Below are 20,167 nucleotides of genomic sequence, written 5' to 3'. Positions count from 1 at the left end.
AAACAAGTTACAACTAGAAACGAAAACTATAAAAGAAAACTTTGTATAGGATGGCACCTCATTCTCATTCAATCACATTCACATCACACGTTTGCGCTCTATTGGGAGCTGCTAATGTGTCAAGCTATTCTTTTCAGCTATAATCATTCGGAAATCAGGGTGATTTATCATTAAAATAAGAGTTGCTTGGACTTATACGTTAGCTGCTCAACAATGTCCTGTAAATGAAAAAAGTGATCGCCGCCTGCGTTAATACTTTTATGAATATGTTTGCAAGAAAACCCAGCGCTTTAGTCACCTGAATGTTCCCGTTTATGAGTTATTTAATCTTATTATGAAAGTTACAACCGGAAGCGTATGTCTTGGTGGATCACTGGACGGCAGCGTAGTGGCTAACCAGTCCGGCGGCTTGTTCAGCGCTGTCTAGTCGATCCTGTCAACAACGCTTGCAACCTGAGACGGGATAGCCGCCAGCCCGTTGGCTAGCTAAGTGAACCTGCTAACTTAGCTACCCTTCTAGCCCCTGCAAAAGTCAGATGTCACACTTCGTAAATGCTTTGCTAGTTAACCGAAACCGCTGCGCTTGAAGTTGTTCGCACCATCAAAGAGGCAGCACGGACTTTCCCATCTTGGTAAGTTGTCTCCAGTTTGGATCAAACAGCGAGCGAAACACAGGTTCGGTCAGTGTTTCCATTTTGGAGTCCAGCTCCTTCACTCGTTAGCTTGCGGTTGCTAGCCAGCAAGCTGTTGCGCTCTCATCTTATCTAAAGTCTCTGCGGTTTGGAGATTGGTTGAACTTCGCATTTGCCGTGAATGGGCCAGGCTCGGGTAGAACTTGCGCATAGTTCTGATGCATTGGGTGATCTGTTTGCGAGCAGGCCAACTCTGTGTTTTGCTAAATTGGACCGATGTGCCGTCTGCGATACGTGGTGTCTGAGCTGAGCAGTCTCCACAGTGGGAGACGAATTTAATCACAATGGTCGTTTTAGAAAAACACTAATAATGTGAATTGGTCTTTGCTACAGAATAATTTAGACTTATTATATAATAAACTTATTATGTCTTTCTTCCCAATCGACATCTCGCCGATGTTCTTGTGTGTGTTTTCGGAAACATAATTCAAATAAATGTTTTTATTGTTGTACTTTGATGTTACCTCCTCATACTGGGTCCTGATTAATACCAGTGAGTCACCCACTGGTCCAGCTTCACAGAGAACAGATCAGAGCAGTGGAGAGGACCTCGTTAACGTTAAGCATGGTGGAGTGTAGTTTACAGATTTGTTGTACACTTAGTTAAAATAGCTGCTCTTTTTGTTATTTAAGTTGTGTGTTGTCCTTGTTCCGCGGTTTACGCTGTAAAACTGGCCCAACCAGGCTATTGACATGATTTTTTGCTCATATCACTGAGTCACAACACCGCAGACTTTATGCTGGCTTTGCCTTTGTCCTGCACTTCCTGATGGGAATCGCAGACGCATGTCACACTTTTCCTGCTTAAAAGCCAGTTGTTTTGCGTATTCAACACATGTATGTGTTTTGCTAGGCTGTGTGAGATACTGGTATGTCTGATGTTGTATAAGAGTGTCCTAATCCCCCCCTCTGATGTTGGACCCACCATCTCGGCGAATGTTTAGCATTCCATCTTAGCAAAGGCTTTTCCTGTTAACTTCTGAAGTTCAGGTTTTTAAGCTCATGGCTGCAGAACTCGAGTCAATATTCTTTCAGTCGGCTTTTGTTTCTTTTCCTTTTCATATTTGTGCCATAAATGCAAGGACTGAATCCATTTAACTGACAACGAAGGAGTTATTCTTTTAGCTTATCATCAGTTTGTTTACCAAACAAGATGCACAGAAAGAAGAAATGTGGTGAGACACAAAACGGCAGTAGTGCATTCATATTCGTGTTTATAGCTCCAGCACCAATAAATCAGATTTGAATGGATATCGGACGTTGTGAGTGGGTTATGGCAGGTAACCAGCAATCAGAGACATAATGCAGACAGAACAACAGCATAAATCAACCAAAAAATCATTTAGTTAATAATGATTTTGTATTTTGTTGTTCTTTTATGTCTGGACCTATGTCATTAGAGCAGATCTATGGGTGTGACTATGTTGACTCATGTTCCTGTAAACATAATCGTCTATGCGCTTCTTTATGGAGGCGTGAGACACCTTTGAACAACCCTATAGCAACGCTGCTGTGATTTTCCTACCCCAGCTTTCAAGAGGGAAACGTTTATATGCTTTGTTAACACAGAGCACATTTCTCTTTGTCCAGACTCCTTCAGCTCCTTCCTCCCAAGGGATATGACTCTGCTGCTTGATTCGAACAGTAGCCAGAGCTCCACAGCAGACGGTTGACGACTGGTCAGGTAAGATATGCTGGCGTTTTTACAGGGGTTTCTTCCAGCATGTCATTTGTCTAAAAGCGCTATGACACAACACAGGAACATGTGGAAATCATTATCAGTTGCAATAAAGGAGCCTCTGAACTGCATGGAAAGTGATTTCTTTTAGTCTTTATACTCATTAAAGAAACATCTAATGAGTGTGATTATTGTCAGAGTGTCCAAAGACCAAAGAGTCTGCTCCTTTTGACTGAGAAGTCAGGTTGTGAAATAAACATATGGAAGTTCATTAGAGGAGGAGTTCAGTCTTCAATGGGAACCTGGTGTGAGTTTACAGTGGAATCCTGTATTCACTGTCTCGCCCTGACTAAAATGGTGACAGTTGATCAGTAGCTCTCCCGTGTCTTAGGATCAGGCGTTCAGTAGTCATCACTGACTTACATATAATTCAGCTTAGTAATGCACAAAAGGTATTTTCAACCAATTACAATTAACCGTGACAAAAAATGCTCAAAGGTAAATTATAGCACATAATAACCCAATGTCAATTAAACAGACTTCAGGCAGCAATAATATTTTTCAAAACACACTAGAACAAAATGTATGACATGATAAAAATGCTAAGCAGTGTTTCGCTCAATGTTACCTAGAATATGCTGTACTAGTTGTTTGTAGTGCAAATGACATTAAAATAAACCCTAAAAGAATATAGAAAGTATGTAGCCAAACAAATGTATTGTATGTAAAAATAAAATGTAAATTGCTGTGAGGAAAAAGTATTGAAACTTGAGCTCACAACCCACACAGCGGATGAAGCAGGGCTGAAGCTGTGGTTCTGGCATTTTATTACCGATAAAGCACAAGTAGTTACTGCATGCCATTCAGTATTATTAGCTTCAGCTCACCTGTGCTTTCACTGTTCCGAGTCACAATGTCTGCAGAGAAATAGAACATGTGTAATTTAATGTAAACGTAAATGTTATTTAACATCTAATAAACATAGATCAGTGTGCTTCATTAATACACAGCTTTGTAGTCAGAAAAATGTAAATAACAATGGAAAAAAAACAGCCTTTTTTACAAAAATCCTGAAAACTAACAGATGTTACTAATACAACAGCTCTATTCTCCCAATGACTCAAAGTGTAAAGCAGCGAGGACAGATTACAGGACGCTGACACTTAAGCAGCTGAGTAGCATTCAGCACTTAGTATGTATTATTGACAGTTTCACAAAGTCAGAGATTCTTGAGGGCAGGACTTTCTGTCCCATCAATTTCCGTTCAGATGGTAAAACATTTATTATCAACATGGTTACACACACGGTAAATATCAGTCATCTCACAGTGCAGTGTAAGGCACACCCAAGGCAAAGTCCAATGTAATGTGGCGATAGAATAAGGAGTACTGTGTATAAATAGCTATTAAATATCTTTTTGTGCAGTTGAAGACCATGGCTGCTCAGGTGGAGGTTCAGACTGGGGAGGTAGGGAGGCCTGTGGCGGGAGGACGACTTCACCTCAGTCCCCTGACCGACTCCAGCAACAAGACGGTCGAGACTCCCCAGATCACTCAATCCCATATCATCACTCCAGAACCCAGCAAACCTGCACCAGGCCCCAAGCCGCGACTCACTCCCAAACCTTTTGCTGTGGAAAAAAACCCCACTATTAAGCCCATTCTTGCTCCTAAGCCCCAGCCCAAGCCTCGACCAGAGTCCACTCGCCCTGCGGGATCCAGACTAGAGTTTCCAGGCAGTTCAAAACCACAGCAACCAGTCCCCACTGGAAAGCCTAAACTGGTGTCAACCAACCCCAATCGTCCTGCCCCTACCACCTTTAAAACATCAAATAACTGGAACACTGGCCAAACAATTAAACCAGCAGTCCAGCCTTTTAAACCTGTCACTATTTTGGATGCTGAAGAGCTCAGTAAACCAACTCCTCCTGTACCAGCAATAAGGAAAAACACTGGTCCAAGAAGCTTGGCCTACTCTAAGAGTCTTAAAAAATTTCCTGTGGCAGAGTGGCCTAGAACCACTAAAAGGGAAGATGAGAAGGTCAGGGGGACAGGCAACGGTGGGGCCCCCATGACCAGAGCCAAGTCCATGGGTTCTCTCAATCAGGTAGGCCAGGAGGAGGAGGAAGAAAAGGAAAAAGCTGTTGCCTCCGTGCCACTGCGACCTCAAACCAGAACCTCTCGACCCAGACCTGTGTCAGCCCTTTTTCTCGATAATCCAAGCAAGACTGAGACACCAGTTCCTGCTCCTCGCAGGGGTGGGAGGCGACCGCTTTCGGCTGATCTCACATCCAAGTTTGAGTCTATTGGTCTTTCACTGCACCGTAAATCTCCTAAGGCAAACGCCAAAGAGGACGCTCCAGAGGAGGAGACCCTGTCTGAGACAAAAACATGTCCTGATGATGCATCTAACTCCTTCACCCCTGCTGACCAAAGTGATATAAACACAGGAAAAACGACGGTGAAAGACACTGAGAACAAGCATGGAGGCAGCATCAAATCCCGCATCAGTCTCCTCCTCGATTCGTCCTCCTGTCCTTCAGCAGGTGCCGCAGGCCAAGGGTCGGACCTCAACTCTCCAGTCCAGGTGGCCCCTGAACCCGAACCACCAGTAGGTGTTAAACGGCTCATAAAGCAGCTGACAGAGGATGTATTACCAACTCCGAGTCCCATAATGAAACCAGCGCTGAAGCCCCGCCCCTTGCCCTTAGACCTAACTAAAAGGTAAGAGCTGCTCTTAATGTCTCCACTATTTGTGTTTGTCCACGACTTCCATTGTCATGCATGGCTTTTGTCTGGTGTCCTTTATGTTCGTCAGGTTTTCAACTGAGCGGTCACCAGACCTTGGCAGTACCTCCCTCAGTGAGGCAATAGACCGCCATGAGATCAGCAAAGATCCTCAGTGGATGGTAAGAGAGGGACAAAGCTCCATAGGATCTGGTTTCTGTCGGGCCCAGTCTGTGTTTAGCAGGCAAAATGAGAACAACAGTGATTGTTTTATAGCTAGAGATGGAAATGGCTTCGCATGCGATCTCTAAACAGAGTTGTGTTTCATTGTGTTTCCTGTCATGTCATTCCAAAATAAAATCCTAAATATTTATTACAAATAACAGAAAAAAATGGGCATATTTATATTTCAGAATCAGCAATGTCAATGTGAAATAGATGGAATTTGATAAGCTAAATGAATAAATGAGTAGAAGACTGTTGTAAAATAACCCTTTCATGAAAGGAAGAGCTTAAATTTCCTTCTGGCCTCTGTCTGTGAGAGTTCATAGGGACTTTTCCCTTAAAGAAATGAGGCACTGAAGCAAAAAATCATTGTCAGGTTCCACAGATGTGTAAAGCAATGAAACCTAAGCCAGCTAGCAGGTTAATCACGCTGGGTGTCAGCCAGTTATGACAAACGCAAAGAGGAGCTCACGGAAAAAAGATCAACACAGAGAGGCTTTGATTACCACCTTGGCACCACACCCACAGTTAGAACCTCAGAACGAGCGGATAACGTTTCTACGCTGACAGTTGTCCACTCGACCGCTTGAACTCATCTTTGTGTGCACTGTGTTCTCCTGTTGTCAAGTCAATTTGCTTTGGTTTAGTTTTATATATTTCCTACGCATTTATTATTTTTAAATTTTAATGAAGAATTCTAGAACATTTCGCAAGCTTACTGTTAACGCATAACAATCTTCATTTTCCCAGACTGAAGCTTCACCAGCATCTCACAGCGATCAGTGGATCATGGATTTAACGGACTCCCGAGAGCAGCTGAAGTGGGCCTCAACACCTGAATCAATGCGGACGTTTACTCCTGAGGAAAGTGGTCCAGCCGCTGAACTCCAGACAGTCAGAGCATCTCTGTTTGAAAATGTTGTGGAGAGGCACAGCGTGCTTGTGGTGGACGACGCTAAACCCGCGAAGAAGGATTTTCTCAGCAGCTCATCGTTTAAAAGAAAAAGCAGCGAGGATGATGGAACTCTACTCACCGCCACCTATAAGGAACCTGCCGCTCCATCCGGTCCTCTGTGCGTGGTACATGCCTTTGACTCAGTGCAGGCAGTTGTGAGCGAGGCAGTAAGCGAGAACATCCCAGCAGCTCAGTGGGAGGACAAAGCCATGACACTGCGCTCCAGGCGCTCAGAGGGGAGCAGAAATGAAATGACTGCTTCAGGATACAGAGACCCAGCATTGGCTGCCACACCAGAACCGCATCCACGATATCTAAGAGTCGGAGCGTTGCACAAATGGACCACTACAAGTTTTGACACGCATGCAGGTATGAGCAAAGAGACACTACAAGAAGAGAACGTAAATAAGGACAGAGACAAGCCGAAAGAGGCCGAGAAGGAGGAGGTGCTGGGAGAAACTAAACGTTTGAAAAGACACACAGAAGAGCAGCCAAAACCCAAAGCAACCTATTTTGCTTTGACAGCACAAATACAGGACAACGTTTCTCCTGTAGATTCAGGAGCCACCAAAGGAGGCGGGATTTCACCATTTGACCCTATGAGCTCGCTTCTTGGCAGCTCTCAAGGAAAGATTCTTTCAGTGAGGAGGAATCCGTCATTAGATGAAGCTCTTGGAAAAACATTTGCATCTCAAGATCAAGTTGAGGACTCGGTGATGAGGAGTCGCATGTCACACAAGGAAATTAGATCGCCGTCAGATGGACAGACTGCAGAAGAAATGATGGAAGTTGAGAAGAACATTGAGGCTAAAATGAAGGAGCTTGAAAGCGAGAAGCCGAGACAACCTGTGCTGGAGCAACAGGCACAATTTGCAAAAATGAAGGAGATCGAGATGCAACGAGAATTTGTAAGGCAAAGACAGAAAGAGAGAAAAGAAGACGAAGAGAGAGAGCGAGAAAGACAGAAAGAGAGAGAGAAAGCACGCAAGCAGGAAAAGGAGAGGCAAAGGCAAAGGGAGGAAGAGAGGCAGAGAGAGCTGGACAGGCAGAACCACCTGCTGGAACTCCAACTGGAGAAACAAAAAAGAGAGGAGCTGGAGTTGGAGAGGCAGCGGCTCTTAGAGTTTGAAAAACAAAAGCAGAAGGAAAAGGAGCGGCAGCGGGCCATGGAGCTGGAGCAGCAGGTGCAGCGAGAACTGGAGAGACAGAGACAGAGGGATCTGGAAAGGGAAAGACAGAGGAAGGAGTTGGAGAGGCAGTTGGAGTTCGAAAAACAGAAGCAGAAGGAAAAGGAGCGGCAGCAGGCCATGGAGCTGGAGCAGCAGGTGCAACGAGAGAAACTCGAGAGAGAAAGGGCAGAAAAGCTAAAACAGGCAGCGCTGGAACAGGAAATGTTAAGACTGAGAGAGATTGAGAAAGAAAAGGAGAGACAAATGGAGATGGAGAAGGAACGTCAGAAGGAGCTGGAGCTGGAGAGGCAGCGAGAACTGGAGAGGCAGCGACAGAAGGCTTTGGAAAGGGAAAGACAGAGGCAGCTGGATATCGAGAGGCAGGAGTTGGAAAATCAGAGGCTGAGACAAGAGGAACTAGAGAAGGAAAGAGAGAGGAAGGAGTTGGAGAGACAGCAACGCTTGGAGTTCGAAATGCAGAAGCAGAAGGAAAAGGAGCGGCAGCAGGCCATGGAGCTGGAGCAGAGAGAACGGGAGAAGCTCGAGAGAGAAAGGGCAGAAAAGCTAAAACAGGCAGCGCTGGAACAGGAAATGTTAAGACTGAGAGAGATTGAGAAAGAAAAGGAGAGACAAGTGGAGATGGAGAAGGAACGTCAGAAGGAGCTGGAGCTGGAGAGGCAGCGACAGAAGGCTTTGGAAAGGGACAGACAGAGGCAGCTGGATATCGAGAGGCAGGCGTTGGAAAATCAGAGGCTGAGACAAGAGGAGCTAGAGAAGGAAAGACAGAGGAAGGAGTTGGAGGCAATGGAGAGAAGAAGGCTTTTAGAGTTTGAAAAGCAAAGACAGGCAGAGGAGCTTGAGCGCAGATTGAGGGAGGAGGCGGAGAAACTGAGGCAGGTTGCCAAGCAGCAGGAGGCAGAGAGGAGGCGCATGAGGGAGAAGCAGGAGAGGAGGTCGGAGTCGTCGCCTCTGAGGCCTAAAGTTATGGATCCAGACGCTCCGCTCCGAAACGAGCCCCAGGCTGCTCCTCAGCGCAGCGACCCGTCAACCCGATGGAAGGAGCCTTCTCCCAGAGCCGACGAGCCCTACAAACCTGCCATCCTCGACATAGACTCCTTCCCATCACAAACCCAGCTCCCTCCCAGTAAAGACCCGTTTGCCCTTTCTAACGTTCAGAGCGTGGACTCCGCCTTGGGAAGCAAATCACAGCACACGCCCGAGAGAGACGTTAGCTGGAAGGTGCCACCACCGACCTCGGGCGGTTTCTCAAGCCCCATATGGACCCCCCCCCAGGACCCGTGGCAGCTGTGGTCGAATGAGTTGTCCGTGGACAGACCCACGGCCGAGCCCAGAAAGCCCGCCAGCAGAGTGGGCCCTGAGCAGCTCCTCCTCAGGCAGGAGGAGCTGCAGCCCGCTCCTCAGCGGCGGCCGGCTGTGCCAGATGAGCTGCTCCTCTTTGACCCCCTCTGTCCGACCAAGACCGGCAGCCCCCCGTCAGCGGGGGCCTCCAGCAGCCTCGCGGCCGAAATGACCTGGCTCCCGAAAGAGCCGCAACGCCAGGACAGCAGGGCAGAGGTTCCGAAACCCAGGAGATCGCAGGGGTCTCAGGTGAGTGATGAGTCATCCCTGCGTGTGTCTGGAGAAGACTGCATTCACAGAGCAGACCCTGGTCAGCTACAGTCTGCAGTGGAAACAGGATTTTTTGGTAATGATAAATGGATGTTAGAAGGTGAACGGATCTTTCTGCACAATAAATGATAATCAGATTTTGCTGTGCTAATACTTGGTATTGCTCCCCCCCCGTCGTCAGGATTCAAGGATGCGGTCTCGCAGCATGTGTCGCCGGTCGGCTCCATCGACCAGCGCCTCGGAGGGAAACCTGCCCAGGATCCGGAGCCGCAGCGCTCACAGAGAGCAGGACCGCCACAGCTGGGTGAGTCGGACAGCGGCGCTAGATCTGTGCCCCGGAGACGCCGTAACTCAGTCGCTCCGTGGTTGGCCGCATGCCCCCCCCCCATCGCCGATGTTACGCGGCCCTCATCTCGGCTCTGTGGCACGCGGCCCAAGCAGTCGGTCAACTCGACGTTGGCACGGGACTCGGGCCGTAAAAGGTCGCGTGACTAACGCTAATAGCATGAACTCGTGGCATTAGCTCCACCCTTCGCACGTCGCTTTTTAGAGAAATAGCTCCTCAGACCTGTAATTCAGGATGGGCCGAGTGGCTCTTAAATGAGCAGTGGGGACATGTATGCGTTAGACGCCTGTCAGCGAAGCTTGAAGAACGCTGACAAGTGAAATGGCGCGTAATGATCAAGTGTCCCGCACCATGCAGACACATTATCTTATGCGTATGTGTGACTGTGGCCCTCTGGGCTTCTCCGTTACACCTGTCATTCTGAACGTTTACCAAGCAGTTACATTTAGACGTATTTAAAAATGATCAAAAATGTTTTTTCATGTCATGTTTAGATGGTGTGGATTCAGTCATATCCATTGTTATCTGGGAGGAAGGGCTGGTTTCAGTTGTCCCTTTGTCCCTGAGCCTGACTTGCAGGCCACCGGTTCAAAGCCTACCCCAACAAACCGCAGGATCTGCCTCATAGCTGCAAAGAACAATGACAGAGTTCAAATCAAGGTAGTAGTTTGTGCTGATGTCACCACTGACCTCTAGTGGCCGTGTGGTGTATTGCAGAAATTGGTTCTTGGGTCTTTTAAAATTCAGAAATAGCTGAGTTGCAGTCATCTGTTCATTGAAACTGCTTCAGGGCAAGAATGTGGAACGTTCAGCAGGTCAGCACAAGGATTCACGTGTTTTTAGAGCTGCACATGAGATGGTCTGCTGGAATTAAACATTTTGTCTCAAATTATTCAGATGGTAAAAAATACAGAAATGTTAGTTTTATTCCTCTCTTTGGTCTAATTCATTTAACAGCATTCTATCAGTGAATGTATTTAAAGTTCTCACACTCAGCATTTCCTGGATTGATTTCAACCTAACATACAGATGGCGCTGTCAAATAGCAAAGACACTAGACCCATAATTAAAGTTTTTAACCAACTGGTATCATGATCACTTAGATATCAGAAAACCAGTCTAGTAGCAAACACAGAATAAAGTATTAACACCTTTAAAACCTGTGATTCATGATATGTGCTAAGACAGATGTTATAAAGGTTTTAGTGCCAGAAATGATTCATTTAATGATGCTTATTGTATGCGTACATACAGTACTGGTATAGATGAGATAATAGCTGTGTAGTGAGTCATCGGTCAGAGAGTTTGATTGTGGTGAGTGGGACAGAGCAGAGATGGGAACTGGCCTCAGAGCTGTGTTGTACATGTTGTCGTGCTGCTTGACGCCGGACTGCCTCTGGGTAAGTGGCACCTCAGGCTTCATACTGTTAAATGTTAAATACATCCTCTAAGTGTACAGTAGGTTCTACAATACGATCTGTCTGGGTTCTGGACTTGCTGTGTCATCATAACGTGTGGTGTGCTTGCTAGGGCTTTTGTCTGAGGCTGCTGATGAGGTCTGGAGAGGGGAAGTGAAGTCACTTCCACTGGCTGCTATTAGTGCCTCTTGTATCACGTTATACCTCGGATGACTCTGTCTGTTCTTCGAGTGAAGTGACGGAAATCTGTAGAAAAGGAATTTGTACATTTAATAGGATCAAACATATTAAGGCTGAATAACTTTCTTGGCACACTTGCTCTGAACTCAACACTTCAAAGAAAGCCTAATCAGATTTACCTGTAGGGGGCACGTGTGGACAGGGATCCAGCCCTTACGAGCCCCTCCGGCCGGCTCCGTTTGCTCTTGGGTTAATCCTCAGTCACTCACTCGCCCACTGTGGCTTTATTTACGACAGGCCTGCCTGTGATAGTGGCCTGAATCAGCCGGTTTAAAGCATCTGTACTTGTGCCTGAGTCTGACTGGTGTGACATTTGAAGCGGTGTGATTCTTGCTGTAGTTTGTACTGGTCTGCCAGTCTGGTTGATTTGACTGGTGGGGCCACACCTGTCCTTTCAGTCTTTTCAACGTGACCTCATTCTCTTCTGAGTAAATTGCCCTGTCCTTTGCATTTTCCATCTCTGTTTTGAATAGACATGCTACCTAATATTTTGTGTCCATCAGCTTCTCGGTCTGTGACACTTTGTGTTTTGCCCTGCAACTGGATCAGGGTGTACTGACAGAGCACCGCAGAACGTATATCTCCTTCTCCTCTCCTCTCCCCTCCCGCTCTGAATCAGGGACCTCCCATTCTCTCTCTCTCTCTCGCTCTCCCCTACTCTGCTCCTCACTCCCCTCTCTCCACCCAGTTTCTCCTTGACGGTGAGTCCTAGCACTGAGCGCAGAGAGCAGCATTGCTGACGCATTTTCTCCTACCTGCCCATACCTGTAGAAAAAGGCAAGGACAGGAACATTTTCCCCCCAGTTCCTCCTTTCTCCTCTGGATTTGGACTCCTCACCACAGAACTCTGCTTCTGTTCTGGTCCTCCTTGTGGAATACGAATGACTACAGCAGCTTTTCCTTTGCCACCAGCTGTCCTGCACCATTTCTCCTCGCAACCTTTTTCCAGAAGCTAGCGTGGTATTGCACAGTATGTGGACGCAGCCCTATTGAACGGATGGATTCGGCAACTTTTAATCTCGGCCCTGTTTTGGAAGAACCAAATCGGCATCAGCTGTCAGGTCAGCTGTGAGTGGAGCTGAGGTCAGGTCAGAGAGGCTCACACCTGGAAGGTTGGAAGTGCGTTGTTGAACTATTAGTTGCTAGCACGGTCAACTGACACAATATGAAGCTAACTGAATGTTGGTCTGATTCTGCCGTTGCTTTGTCACGTTAGTACCTGAATAGTTGTGGAACGTGACTGAGAAACCTGTTGGAAGACAGCGCAGCAGTCTTTCAGAGTGTCTCATAAAGTAGTGCTCTGCATAATTAATTTTAAGTGCTGGTCTTATGTAACATTTTCATGCACACGTGGATTGTGTTACAGGCATATCATACCTAGAATATTGTATGTGCATGGAAATAGACATTAGAAAGCTTCGCAATTCACTTAAGGGCACCGTCCTGGAGCCTGGACAGTGATGAGCTGAGTCCTGACAGCTCCAGCGGCTGCATGGCAGGAAGGCCGTTTAGGAGCAGCGCTGAGGAGAGGCTCAACGCTCTTCTGCTCTTCTCGTACTGCAGTGCTATGAGCCGAAGACACCGCGAGCGTCGCCGAGCTGCGTAGTCGCTGAGCTGCGTAGTCGCCCCCCTCTGCTGCAATATTGACCCAGCGACGCACCTCAGCGAGCGGCCGGCACGCCGTCACTGCTCGGGCGCGACCACCCGCCGATGACCCCCGGCCCCCGCGCCGACCCGAGTCCCAGCCCCGTCCACAGGCTCTTCTGACGCAGCGAGCGTCGCCCGCAGCGGGCGGCGATGGAGTATCTGGGAGACAAGCTGTCGGTGGCCCACACTCAGGTGTCCGGCTGGGTGGGCAACGTGCGCCGCTCCCTCCACGGGGCGCTCAGCTTCCTGTCCGGCTCGGTGGAGAGGGGGGGCCGGGCGGAGGAGGAGGCCGGCGACTTCAAGCGGACCAGCTCGCTGCGCTCGCTGGCGTCGCGCAGCAGGGAGTCCATCCGCAGGTTCTCGCTGCGCAGCCAGCAGCGCCTGTCCCTGCGCAGGCGCGCCGGGCCCAGCACGCCTACTGCTGTAAGCTTGCAAACACACCGCGTCCCAACATCGCACCGCCGCTTTTATTGCCGACACCCGGTCGCAAAGAGTAATTATCGGTAGAGCATGTATTTACGGCGGGCCCAGTGGCGTCCCAAACATCTGGCGGAGAGAAAAATTCAAGGGATTTTGCAGCAGTGTTAACAGCTGCTCCCTCACCAACTATTTGGGCTCCAGCCAAACATGTCAAGAACTTCTCCATCTGCCTTGTTAAGCTACTCTCCACTTCACTATGTCGCTGGTACAATGTAAAGATTGGTTCTCTTTGTTTAGCAAAGCCGTTGTTGCACTGGTTTTTCAGGCCATTCACACGTCAACTGTTAATAGGTAGATAATAGTTGCTTTATATATCATAATATACCAGGTTCTGACGCCACTAAAGGGCTGATTCCTAATAGAAAGTAGTTTAAAAATAGAAACACAAAGGCTTGACAAGGGCACTATCCTAATTCCTTGACCTCTAACCCAGTGTTTGCTTCATGTGAAGGACAGATTTGGACGTGCATTTAGGGACTTGAATGAATTGCGGTGAAGTCGCTCCTATCTTTAGGCGACACCTGTTTGCTGAACTGCTGTGAAAGCACCTCATGAGTCAGAACTCCAAAAGATAAGCAGCGTTTTCATGGTGTTGGTCACTCGCGGCTGTCGGCCGTGATGACGTGTGACCGTGTTCAGTGAGAGCTGCTTGTGGAGGTAAGGGGTCGGGGGCTGCAGTAGGATGAGGCAGTGTCACCACGGAGCACGGAGAACATTCAAAAGCACCTTCACCTTCGTATCGGAAGCGTCTGTCCCGTCTCGCTCGTGTGCGTCTTTGAACGGCTCCAGCTGTCTTCAGAGCAGATAATGGGGCTCTGCAGGAATGCGGACGGACATTGACATGCGATAGCTCATAATCTCAAATGTCTCTGCAAGATGACGGGTTTCACATCTGACACTTGTGTCATATCGAATGTTGTGTAAATATAAACTGACAACTGTTCATGTCGACAATATTTTGATGTTGCCCACCTGGTGCCGCAAGTGATTGTGTGCCAATGCTGGAAACAAGCATAGCGACTTATTTAATATTTAATAATAATGGAAATAAGTGAAATTCACTTCACAACTTTATCTCAACCACTGCCAGATGAGTTGATGGGGTTTTGTAGACATCACACCACCTCAACGCTGCCTTCCCCTGCTTCAGCTGGCGTCCTGTGCCGTCTTGCACTGAAGCGCTGGTAGTCCTGGTCGACCTGCTTCTTCAGATGACATCACCTGAACAGCAGAGCTACTTGTAGCTGCTTGTAGACATGCACTTACCGCTTTGCAGCTCCTGTTCAAGCAACCTTCAGAGTTCAGCACTCGGCCTTGAGCGAAAACGTGCATCTGTAGATTAGGATCTTAACAGTCATGATGTCACGCAGGGACCAAGAAAACAAACCACGGGCTCTGAACCTTTAAGTCAGGGTCGGCGCTGTTTGAGTTAAAGCCTTAAGCCAAGTCAGCTTCTTGCATTCTTTCCCTCGGTCCCTTGCTGGACAGGCACCACTCATGCAAGCAAAGCATGCCCCAGCATTGTTCCCTCTGTGTAGAGCCCATCTTAATGCCGGCCCTCTGACGTGCAGCCACTGTGCCCGTCTGTTGACACACGATCAAGAGAGCAGTTGTTTTGTCATTGGTGAAACACCGTTGATTCCTGCTCTCTGCGTTTCTCACTCAGACCCAGTCAGACTCCAACCAGTTTTCCACACTTTTCCAGGCAGCAGCGTTATCAAGAACATGTTTCCACAACCTTGTTCCAGCCCCTTCGTCGGCAGATTGTCACTTAACTCGGTTTAGTGATCAGCTCTTTCTCCTCTCTATCCTTCCATTCATCCGCTCTTTGTTACGCTGTTTCCCCAGACACACCCTTCCTGTCTAGAGGAAGCTGGCTATTGCTAATGTTATTAAAGAAAAGCCTTCCTCCTGACAGCTATAAATCCTTGCTGCTAGTCCTGTTGGCTACTTCCAATGACCATGCTCTCAACGTTTTTGCTCTGTAGTAGATAGGTACAACCTGCGGACAGACTGTAGAGCTATTGTGAAGAGTTCACATTTCAGTGAATAATAAATAGTCTCACATCTCAACTACAAGTTTTTAGGGTGATGTATTCTGAGGCCTCCCTTGAACATGTTCCAGCACAGGCAGTGCTCCGATGAGGGTGTGTTCTGGGTGTGTTGAGTAACAATCACACATAGGGTAGAAGGTTTTATGGCTGCCATTTTATGATCCCGGCCTGATTTGTTTCTGGCATTGTGACAGCAGAGCAGATCAACAGGTAGGACAGAGAAATACGAACCCAGCCAAGAATGGTGCTGTTTCGTAGGTCGCTCAGTGTCGCCCTGTTTTAAACCTCTACGGTGATCAGTCTGAGGATGCTTCTAGCAGACTGCGGTGTAGGATTTGTGGTCCCGTGCTGTGATGCTGTCATTTCAACTTGGGACGTGTGAATCGGGTAAATTCCCGACAAAAGGCTGAACTTGTCAGGAGGAGCTGGCTCGGCTCCACGGAGCGCCGCCTCACCGTACGCTGCTTTTCTTTTCCGTCAGGAAGGGCTTCGCTGATTAATGACGTCCTGCACCACGGTTCCTTTTCTCCCTCTCCGGCTGCATCACGATCCCTCCGTCAAACTTTCTCAGTCACACCCCTCCGCTGTCTTGTTGCCCTGCGGCCTTTGTTGCTGCTCAAATAAACCTCCCTGGTGTGAGGCTCTCACTGTCGAGGAACCCGGGCTGTTACAGCACCAGGCGTATCGCATTTCTCCGTCCACCCCCTGCATCTGAGGACAGAGGGATTTTTTTTATATAGGCCAGGGTTATCAGTTCATGCACAGGCGTGCCTCTGTGAGCTCTGTGTGGTTTTGAGACAGTGTGTCCTCTGTAGCGGCCTCATTAAAAGAGGCATGGTTCAGTAGACGGCAAACACACACTCAATCACCCACCCACTTATCTCAGCCTTTGTCCCCACTTTGGTCCGGTCTCCATTAACTCATCCCTTCACCTTTCATTATGCATCTCACCACTGCAGACGGCTTAGGCCCGACAGGATGCAGCTCCATTAGCAGCCGTGCTGGCTCCTCAGTAAGAGTAATGACAAATCAGCCAGCTGTAGTGTATTATTTATAATAATGTGTTTATTGTTCAGATCATTTTACAATAAATGTATAAATGGGCTGTTCACACATCATCACAGCAAACCTAAGCTGCAGAAGCCATCTGCAGCTTCTGTGCGTGTCTCTCCGGGCTGTTACATAACCTAACCCGGTTTGATTCCTACATTAACCGTCTCCCTCCCCCCTCCAGGTGCAGGAAAAGCAAAGTGACAAAGATGAGAAGGAGGGAAAAGGCTCTGAAACTCCAGTCCATGACACCGACAGTCAGTACGGGACCTGGGAGACGGGACTGCGCACTGACGACAGGTAAACAGCAGTCACAGTTGCTCCTCATTTTAGTGTGTTTCATGTATTTCATTTTTTATTTTATTTCTTTTACTTAAATGGCTGAATGAGCAAAGATGAGAGTATGTATAAGCAGTCAGTGATTTGGAAAACTGCAATTATTATTAATATTTAAATTAAGGATCTTTTTGACCAACACTGTGCTCATTCAAATACTTTTAAAGATAAGTTATTTATGGATTATAAAATCAACCTCCAACACAATGTTTGAAACGGTGGTAGCAACGTTGCAAGCTGCTGACCTCCTGTGGTGAGTTCTGTAATAGCTATAATGTTCACAACCTTTTTTCTTGTAGGTTAAAGGGAACTGCTTTTGTTTATTGGCAAAATGACACCAGGAGAGTTTTGCTGCTTGAGGTGTCATCTTTATCAGAGCAACCCTAGATGTGACATGACACACACTCTGTTTGTGTCCTGTTTTCTCTTAACATTTTCAACTTCTTTTAGCCTCACGCCTGCCACGCCTACTTCAGACAGCAACCTCAGCCCTTCCCCCAGGAAGCCCCCTTCCTCAGGAGAGCGTGGCTCGCAGTCTGAGACCGACACTCTGGACGGCCTCCTTCCCTCGCCCGCCAACCAGCCGCTGTCCTTCCCTGATGTAAGTCAACTGATTTGACAAGTACTTAATTCCTTAGATTGCATATATCCTCACGTGCCGTCAACTCGTCCGTAATACTGGATGTCATCACTTAATGTCCAGGCTCCCAGCACACTGTTAGACAACAGCGTCCTCCGCACGAGAGCCCAGCTGGCGAAGAAACGGGCCCCACGCACGCGTCCCTCCAGGGCTGCCCGTCAGAGCGCTGCGCTGGCGGGAGAGGGAGGATCCGGGGACGACTGGCTTTACCGGGACTCCACAGGTTGGCGCTCGTCCTCCAGCTCCAGCTCCCCGTGCTGATTACGCTCCAGCCATATGTGACTATACTTTGTGTTCTTGCTGTGACAGAGGCAAAGGTCGAGAGTAAAAATGATGATTCGGATTCTGAAGAGCAGAACAAAGATGCTGACGTCGGCGCTGCTGTTGCCTCTCAGCCACAGAGGGTCGCCCTGTTCCCCGGCGTGGACCCTTCAGCATTAAAGGTGAGCTTTAAATGAGCTGAGACAGTCTACAGCAGTATACTCCATTTTGGCCTCTCTTTATTGCATGTGTTCTCTCTGTGTTTTTACTGTGAGCTCATCTGGATGTGCTCGTCTAAAACATAATTTATTTGTTTCACACCTGTGCCAGGCCCAGCTGAGGAAGAGGGGCGACTCCGATACTCAAACCGATGGATCTACTCCCTCTCCCTCCCAGCCCTCTCGCTCGCCCAAGTCACCCTTCCTTCCCCGGGCAGCTCGTGTACTGCCCACACCCGGTGGGAAAGAGAGTGGGTAAGAGACACCAGTGTGAAGAAGATGCCTTCGCTGCAGAAGTCATTTGTGCATTTATTATTTGGTATCTGTATTAACCTTCAACTCTATTCATGTGTGCAGTGAGGAGGACTCACCCCAGTGGCTGAAAGAGCTGAAGTCCAAGAAGCGCTTGAGTCAATATGAAAGTGAAAGCTAGGTTAATAACAAGGTGAGAAAGCGGTTTTGAATGTTGTATCACTCTTTGATTGTATGTTCTTCATATCATCTTTCTCTTTCTCATTCACTCAAGATTGCCTTAAAAGGATGAATCTGAATGAAACAGAAGCCTTAATGTTTGACCCAGAGCGTGAAGAGAGGTCAATCTACAGCTGCTGATGGATATTCTTTTATTTTTTATTTCCTTCTACCCATCTGGGTCGATTTAAAGTGCATGGTGCCTTTTATGTGGACAGTCTCTGTCTCATGGAAAAAGAGAACAAGCCACCAGGAAAAAAAAATCATCAGGCTGCTCTGCTTTATTCATTTCATGCTTGAACCTGTTGGAGCTCTCCTGCACCAGGAGGGACTTCACACGAACACTTTAATGGGGACCAGAGGACGTAGAGGGGAGGAAAAGGCAAATGGCAGCTTTTGGTGTTTATTTCCTGTCAAGCTGCATTTCAGGACATGGTGAACTAGTGGGATTAGTCGCCTGCTGGAGGACAATCCAAGCAATCCTCTGCAAAATGTTTGTATTTGGTTTCCCTGTGTCACTGTGTATGTGTGCGGAGGTCATCATGGGGGTCAATGCCATAGGATGGTGTTTCAGACACTAATGATGTTTGAATGTGGAGAACAAATAACCACTGACTTGACTGACAGTGGACTCTATATGATGTTAGTAGTTGCAATCAAGAGATGTTATATTTGTATTAACCTGTGATTCAAAAAGGGCAGAGACAGTTTTGAAAACTTTATGATGCATCAGTAGAGTAGAGGCTCCACCGCCAGCGGTCTCACAGTTACAGCATACTATACTGTATGTGCCTGTGTCTAAATGTGTTTGTGTTTTTGGTAAATCGTCGGGGGCTCTATATTTAAACTTTGCATCGGTCAATCATGCACACTCCTACTCAGCACAAGTGTTTTATGAAAACAATAATAAGACTGTCTTCCCGACTTTCAATAGGTTGAATGAGTATAGCCGCCAGCATCCATAATAAGATACACAATGATTGTGCACTTTCCCCTTGTATCTTGTCCCACTAACGTGCAGGCACAATCTCCACTCAGCGGGTCAGGGGTTCCTGCAGCCGGGGGACGCTGTGATCACGGTCCTGTTGAGACTCTGCCCTTTACTTTACGAAACAAATCAGGCTGCCTGCAGCAGCTTCTACAGTCCATCTGCAGCGTTCCCGCTCATGTTTACCATAACTCACTCACTCACTGTTTCTATACAGCACTTTGTCACTTGATGCACTACAGCACTGACCTCTGCCCCCATTTTTTTGGCCGTCTTGTCTCCTGTATTATCGGTCTGTTATATATGTGGATGTTTTACTTCGTCATGTAATTCGAGGGTTTATTTTTATGTCTTTCTTTTGACCTTTTTTTAATTTGAAAGTCCAGATGTATATCGCACTGTGTTTTGCTGGCCAGTGTGTCCAAAAGTGAATATAAAATTCTTAATAAAATGTACCTGACTTGAGCCATGGTCTCTGTTGATTTGTCCGGCTGTGGTTACGTGAACATCAAATCACCATGGAGGACAACTTGACTAACTCCACTAATGTAGGGGAGCGTTAAAATGTGCAAAGTGCAAAAGGTTCCAATCACGTACTGCTAGTCGCTCTCCTCCTATGAGCTACTGAAGGCACGCCACCATAATGCTGATCAATACTTACCAAAGTTGCCAGAAAGGTGTGCTGAAGTTTTGTGTGCTTGTTCAGTGTGACTGTGTGTGCTGTTTGTGCTGAGCGCGGCTGTTTGCTGAATCCTCTTGGCTCTCTCCCCCTGTGCCCGCACACAGTGCTCGCTGGCAGCCAGGCGGACAGGCAGGTAGCGTGTGCCAACACAGCTGCCTATTGAGAGGCAGCGTTACGGACACAATGTGAGCGACAGACTTGCTGTATCAACAGCTCCCCCTTTTCTGCTGCTGTGGCCAGAAATAAACCATAAATACCCCCC

At 47.6% G+C, this 20,167-nt stretch overlaps 1 protein-coding gene across 5 annotated transcripts; it reads left to right on the top strand.

Moving 5' to 3' along the window:
* The first annotated feature begins 366 nt into the window (after positions 1 to 366).
* si:ch73-138n13.1 (protein PRRC2C) lies at positions 367 to 19,688 on the top strand. Of its 5 annotated transcripts, XM_029163692.3 has the most exons (13): positions 378 to 632; positions 2,283 to 2,376; positions 3,796 to 5,093; positions 5,188 to 5,278; positions 6,072 to 9,053; positions 9,256 to 9,378; positions 16,494 to 16,609; positions 17,096 to 17,246; positions 17,349 to 17,508; positions 17,595 to 17,728; positions 17,877 to 18,019; positions 18,122 to 18,209; positions 18,291 to 19,688. In XM_029163692.3, exons 3-12 carry the CDS (start codon positions 3,805 to 3,807, stop codon positions 18,195 to 18,197), a joined length of 5,265 nt encoding a protein of 1,754 aa, XP_029019525.1. In that variant the 5' UTR covers positions 378 to 632; positions 2,283 to 2,376; positions 3,796 to 3,804; the 3' UTR covers positions 18,198 to 18,209; positions 18,291 to 19,688. The 5 variants fall into 5 exon arrangements, 4 of the variants coding, with proteins under 4 accessions (XP_055367622.1, XP_055367621.1, XP_029019525.1 ...); XM_055511648.1 differs by lacking the exons at positions 378 to 632; positions 2,283 to 2,376; positions 5,188 to 5,278 and having other exon boundaries at positions 4,955 to 5,093; XR_003787090.3 differs by lacking the exons at positions 17,349 to 17,508; positions 17,595 to 17,728; positions 17,877 to 18,019; positions 18,122 to 18,209; positions 18,291 to 19,688 and having other exon boundaries at positions 367 to 632; positions 6,072 to 9,150; positions 17,096 to 17,235.
* Positions 19,689 to 20,167: the final 479 nt, after the last annotated feature.

The sequence above is a fragment of the Betta splendens genome, chromosome 9 (genome assembly GCF_900634795.4).
Source record: "Betta splendens chromosome 9, fBetSpl5.4, whole genome shotgun sequence".
NCBI classification, from domain to species: Eukaryota; Metazoa; Chordata; class Actinopteri; order Anabantiformes; family Osphronemidae; genus Betta; species Betta splendens.
The sequence above is the reverse complement of the archived record's forward strand: the minus strand, read 5'-3'. Positions and strand labels throughout refer to the sequence as shown.

Excerpts from the sequence above, each read along its gene's own strand:
- si:ch73-138n13.1 (XM_029163692.3), top strand. The coding sequence starts at position 3,805 with ATGGCTGCTCAGGTGGAGGTTCAGACTGGGGAGGTAGGGAGGCCTGTG. Across the intron at positions 17,729-17,876 it reads TGGACCCTTCAGCATTAAAG|GCCCAGCTGAGGAAGAGGGG; the intron begins GTGAGCTTTAAA and ends CACCTGTGCCAG. Across the intron at positions 18,020-18,121 it reads CCCGGTGGGAAAGAGAGTGG|TGAGGAGGACTCACCCCAGT; the intron begins GTAAGAGACACC and ends TCATGTGTGCAG.